Below are 6,059 nucleotides of genomic sequence, written 5' to 3'. Positions count from 1 at the left end.
AAGTCTCAGATGCCGTTTACGGGTGGTAGCCCCAAAAAAGCACCCTTGTATTCTCAAATGGGACCTAATAACCCCGAGTTTTTCCCTCAAGAAAGAGCAAGGATGAATCCGCCGTGGTCGCCATTTTTGCCGGCATTGAACGCAAACAATCACGTGAGCGATCACGCGAGCGTTGATGGCGACGCGTTGCGGAGGTCACGTGTTTCTCAAGGGCTACTCATGTACTTGAATTTCGAGGATGTGCAAAACGGTAGGGCAGCGTACGCGTCTTGGAAGGGAGATGTTACTGACACGGACAAGCGGACAGAGATTACAAGATCTTTTGGATCGTGTGGAAAAGCTGCAAGGCTAAACAGTGGCAGCGAAATACTACTGAACGCAAACCAGTTAAAGGTAAAGTGCATCTATGGACTAGCTGTAAATGGAAGGGAGGGAGGGCACGCTTATTCGTCAGCAGAGGGGGGGGGGGGGGCATCTTTTAGAGACGGGACACTTGGTTCTTTTTACTGGCACACTTGCTCACGTGATGAAAAGGTTTGATCTAGGCAATTCAAGGCGTAGTAACGCTCTCTAAATTCACGCAAAGCGCATCCATAATTCACGATTCGAAAACAAACGAAAGCAATGTCGTAGAAGATAATTTAAATTCCCGCCAAGCCTGGTGGTTTTTGTACTACCCTGAGAAGAGGCAACCAAGAATTCTCTGACAATGCAATTGCCTCGCCTACCACCTCCACGTGAATGAGGTATCCCTAGCGATGAGACAGTGTATCTTTCTCTTGATTTTTATTTTTCGCATCTGTCATCAGGAAAGACCGCGCCAGGCCGTAAGCGTAGCAGCGTGGATCAAGCTGGATACCAACAAGGGTTATCACTCGATATTTGACACGGTTGGTGGCCATTCTGTCCATAAAAACGGGCAATACCATTTCGAAGTACAAGATGGCAGTGTTAGGTGGTTTCACAGGAATGAATCGGGCGATGAAATCTTCAGTGTCGAGACAGGTACGTGTATGGAGCACACACACACACACACACACACACACACACACACACACACACACACACACAAAATAAAAGATAAAAAAAAAAAGAAAATAAAAAGGTATGTTGGGCAGGCTCAGTGTAATGTGACTCCAAACTTGGATTTTTGCATTAAGACTCTCGTATGCCACACAAAACTTTGCAAAGTTATTTTTGATAGTTTGGGGGTTTGGTTTGGGTTGCATCACAATCCACAACCTGCCGGAATGTTTAATTTGTTGTCAAACCTCTTGCGGTAAGCGTCTTAAAAAAAAAGCAATTTTGTGAAAGGTTATGTTTTACGCACAAGAGCTCAAGAAATCTAATTATCCCGCCACTTTGCCGGCCTGTGCTCGTGACTATAGAAAAGTTTTATTGCTTTCTTTGTTAATGTGTGGATGCTGTTGTTTGTTTTGTCCTAAGCTTCTTTGTTTTTTACTTTAAGTGGACCAATATCAAACTGTGATAGTATTCATCGGCTTTTGTTCAACAGCGGACGAGATAGAGAGAGGCATTGTATCAGCAAAGTATTTCACTCCAGAACACAGCAGAAGAACCCGGCTGCCAGATCTCGAAATCAGACTTCTTAATCCAGAACCAAACTCAGAAAGCCAAACAAAATAGTATACATTTATCACTTCAAAGCTGATAATTCGGAAGCTGCTTAATAAATGTTTCCTTTAACTTTTCTGCAGATCCAATAATTCCCGCAAATGTTTGGAACCACTTTGTTGGAACTTACGACGTACACTCTGGTCTCGCTAAGATTTTCGTTAATGGTCAACTGAAGGCAGAGGGTGCTGGGAATGGTCTTTTGTCTCAAGACTGGGATGCGCATGCGGGAATAGGGAAACACAAGGATGAAAGATTTCTCCAGGGGGAGGTGGACGAGTTCAGGATTTACAACAAAGCTCTGTCACAGGGGGAAATTCAGAATCTTACGAAAGCTTGCAGTTTTGAAAGAGGTGAGTGTTTTTGTTATTATTGGTACCTTCTTTTTCGCGTCACTGTTGTTATTGCTTCTAACATTCTTGTTTTTGTTGTTGCCACTGTTACCGTTTTGATCTTTTAGACATAGACATAGACATTTTATTCTACTCGGTCGCACACTTAGTTATGGTAACGGTGCGTCCCATAGACTTGATAAGCAGAGTCTACAGGACGCACCAGCTAGTTTACAGGTGCGCCAAGAAAACAAAATAACAAAATAAAAATGTACATTTCGGAATAATTATCAAACTCAACTACTATAAAATATATAAAATATATAAACATTTAAAGAAAATGTATATAAATTGTACAGATAAAAACTACACATAAGTAAGATATAAAAAGGAAAACATTGTTAAAATAAGTTTACATATGACAGCTGATGTCCACAACACTTAAAGCAGTTCTAAACGCTTTATAACTGGCAGAGGATCTGATCGAGTCCGGGAGGCTATTCTATAATTTGGATCCAGAGTATCGCCATGATTTAAGGCCGTACTTAGTTGTCTATACCTTTGGGAGATTAAGAATGTTATTACCTCTCACGTTTTCTCGTATTCTTTGTCTTCAATTTAGTTTTTTACGATAACTGCAGAAATTCTCGCACACTCATTGGCTAATTTTCATTGTCAATATGCGGACAGACACATGAATTTATAATTTATGCGATACATCAACAAGCGAGTGAGGACAATTTGACAATTTGTTATCGCAAAAACAAATTGACGTCATCGCCTCATGGATCCACAGCTACTTTGACAATGTTATGACGAAATTCATGATCAATATATAACAGGACAGACGCATGAAAAACTGACGTCAACTTTCTCGTCTCTTCAGAATGCGGTGGTTTCTTCTTCAGTCCAACTGGTATTTTCGAATCTCCAGAATGGCCCAAAAGCTACAAAGGCAAAACTTCTTGTACGTGGCATGTTACCGTGGATCCGAGCGAGAAAATCGCACTCAGTTTTAAAAGCTTTAGTTTAGATGAGGACGGAACCTGCGGTAAGGCCAAACTTGTGGTCAGAGACGGAAGCAATGAAAATGCTAACGCCCTTGGAGTTTACTGCGGAGTAAAGCGGCCGCCCGAAGTAACATCAAGTGGGAATCAGCTATGGGTACAGTTTACCAGCATCGAAGGAGCAGAAGGAAAAGGCTTCCTGATGTCTTACGATACAGGTAATGAAATGAATCCACAACCGTCTTCTTTGTAGTCAGTTTTGCACTTGTAATAGTCCTTTTGCGATTTTGCTCCACCCAAGTGTATAAATGGGTACCGGCGATCTTAATGCTGGGGGTAACTCTGTGATGGACTAGCATGCCATCCAGAGGGGGAGGGGGGAAGTAGAAATACTCCTGGTCGCTTCATGCTACAGAAACCGTGATGAGCTCCGGCCTGATGGGCCCCTTGGCTCTTATGCAGGCTTAACCTTTTTAATAGTTCAATTGCGATTTCGCAAAATTCTAAGTTGCTTCCGCTACTTAGCCAAATGAAAGAAGTCCTTGTTTTATTCATCCTTGACTGCGATATCTTTTCCTTTATTCTTCAAAGCCTGAAGGGCTTTATAAAATTTTAGTATATCGAAAAAGACCTATTTTGGCTGTCACCCACCGACAACTAACATTTAATTATGACCTGATATTTGTCAGCAACGTCTCGTCAAACCAAGAAAACTGAAAGACCGCCCGCTCCTATTGATGACTCGCAGAGATGTGCCGTCACCAGGCCCGAATATAACGTTACACTAGTCGGTGGCATTAAATCCGGGATCTTCTCTGAAGCTAAGCACGTGCACGACATGGATTTGTGCACGCGACACTGCTGTCTGAGAAAGTCATGCGACCTGGCCTTCATGATCCGGGACTCTTGCTATCTGGTTCAATGCCACAATGCGGTGTTTTGTAAAACGAAGAAGGCACGGCCGTCGAATATGAATCCCAGGATAACTTTCGTATCTCACTTACAAACGCTAACACCCGAGCCAGGTAGATAAATGTGTTATCTCAGTTCTTGACTTTGCTAATCTTACCAGGCGAATGGTACTCATGAATTGCCATTTCACTAGCGATGTATGTATATTTGCGTAACATGAAGTGAAAAATATAAGTATGTTACATGTGTTACTCAGTGTCAACACAGATGTGTGAATGATTTTGACGTTGATCTTGATCTCCCGTGATGCATAGCGGAACAGATAGCGTTTAAGAGCAAAACATCAGCAGTTCTAAGTAACTGAACGATATACACAGCAAAACATAGACGAACAAAAAAACCTGACCGCAGAAGTAATTCAGATATCTTTCCAATTAAAATTCAATACGAATCGCAGGAATGGCATAAATATAATGGATTATCACGTAGTTAGTGATGGGCTCTCGTGTTAATGAGGTGTTTGCTGCGACATTCAAATACTCGTACACCTTGCCTCCTTCCCTTTAGGATTCCTAACTACGGACAATTTCTTCTGTGTATTTCGACTTCGCAGGTGGTGTCATAACCGTTTTATCTCTTTCCTCCTCGTCAGAACTTTCGGCCGACGGAAGCGCTTACAGCAAGGCCTTGACTCCTAGTTTGTCAAAACCTACAACACCGCCTGCACAGCCGCAACCACTGTGTCACCACACGGAAGTCAGCTACAACGTGACACTGGTTGGCGGAATAAACGCGGGAAAATTTAGCACGTACGGTCGAACCCGCACCATGGGCGAGTGCATACGTCATTGTTGCCGTGACGACAAGTGTGACGTGTCGTTCATGATTCAGGGCAATTGTTATGCAGTTGAGTGTTTGGATACTGAGGGGTGTCAGGTCAAGAGAGCAAAACCTTCCTCATATAACCCTACTGTGGCGTACGTGTATCGCGGCAATCAGAGACCCGTAGGAGGTGAGTGTGGTTAAATGTTTCTGGTTAAATTAATTAATTTAAATTAATTAAAATATTCGAGCTAAGTATTTTTAGAAGAGGCCACAACAACTCAAGCAGTGTCTTGTTTTTGTGCTAAAGGACTTCTAACCAAATCGAGCCCTTTTTGCATAATTACCGATGCACAAAAAGGTCAGCAGTAGTGCGAACTGATTCAAAAAGGGCGAAGAAGCATTCATCATGACTGTCCGTGCTCCTTCCTTTGGCGCTAGCAATAGAAGCTAATGTTATCCTTCGAAGATTTTGGAGCTAAATGACAGTCCCTGGCTTGTTTCCTGGCTTGCAAAAAACTAACTTTTCAGCCTCGGGTTTATATGGCTTGACGGAAATTCATTTAGTAGTTATATTAAGAAATGGCCTACACTGAGCGTGCAAATGTAAAACCATAGCTGCACACCTAAATTTGATAAAGCTAGAGAGAGGACACTAGAGAACACTCAACTCTTCACTAGTATACCCAATCGTCCTTCCGCTTACATCTATAGTTCGCACAGACCACTTTATTTTTTCTTTCTCTTGCAGATCCTCTACCAGGCGCTAAGAAACCAAGCCTGGACGCATGCGACAAGTATAGCGTTAGCAACACCATATACAACGTGACACTGCGCGGGGGCATCAAATCAGGGAACTTCACCGACAAGGGCGTGGTCAAACACATGGACGAATGTTCAGCATTCTGCTGTGCAGACGAGAAATGCAACGTGGCTTTCCTCATACGGGACAATTGCTTCCTGGTTTCGTGCAAAGACTATAGTTCTTGCCAAGTCAAGCCAGCCTTGTCTGAGTATTATCACCCGAGGCTGGCCTATGTTAACTGGAGTCCGCCTGATGACGAAATTCCAGGTAGTTTTCCTGATTAAATATCTTGTTAATACCTTTGTTATCTACCCCTTTTTGTCTCTTCGAAGTCTGTATTTTATACTCAAAAGGACGCAAAGCGACGAAATTAAGCAGCAATGCGCAACTACAAAAGCAGCTGAAATTTTTCATTGGTCTGAAGAAGTTGGCTTTTTTCATAGGCTAAGGGATTGGAGTAGTTTTTACCTGTATATTTCGTTATTAATCTTATGTTATGTACTTAATTGTAAAATGGTGATAAACTTAGTCTGATCTTCTTGCGCC

The 6,059-nt window shown here is 42.4% G+C and overlaps 1 protein-coding gene across 1 annotated transcript in view; it reads left to right on the top strand.

Annotated features, from left to right (window-relative positions):
* LOC110044941 (uncharacterized) overlaps nucleotides 1–6,059 on the top strand; it is a 28,623-nt gene that overhangs the window by 6,058 nt on the left and 16,506 nt on the right. Inside the window, exons 3-9 of the mRNA XM_089295016.1 lie at nucleotides 1–393; nucleotides 810–1,005; nucleotides 1,719–1,988; nucleotides 2,854–3,192; nucleotides 3,664–3,999; nucleotides 4,539–4,898; nucleotides 5,460–5,780. The exon at nucleotides 1–393 is cut by the window's left edge and continues 1,403 nt beyond it. Coding sequence (XP_089151142.1) covers nucleotides 1–393; nucleotides 810–1,005; nucleotides 1,719–1,988; nucleotides 2,854–3,192; nucleotides 3,664–3,999; nucleotides 4,539–4,898; nucleotides 5,460–5,780 — 2,215 coding nt within the window. The remainder of the gene's footprint in view (nucleotides 394–809; nucleotides 1,006–1,718; nucleotides 1,989–2,853; nucleotides 3,193–3,663; nucleotides 4,000–4,538; nucleotides 4,899–5,459; nucleotides 5,781–6,059) is intronic.

This window comes from Orbicella faveolata, unplaced genomic scaffold, assembly GCF_042242905.1.
Source record: "Orbicella faveolata isolate gen_17 unplaced genomic scaffold, um_ofav_v1 contig_25, whole genome shotgun sequence".
Classification (NCBI taxonomy): Eukaryota; Metazoa; Cnidaria; class Anthozoa; order Scleractinia; family Merulinidae; genus Orbicella; species Orbicella faveolata.
Note: the sequence above shows the minus strand (reverse complement) of the source record. Positions and strands in the feature narration are given on the sequence as shown.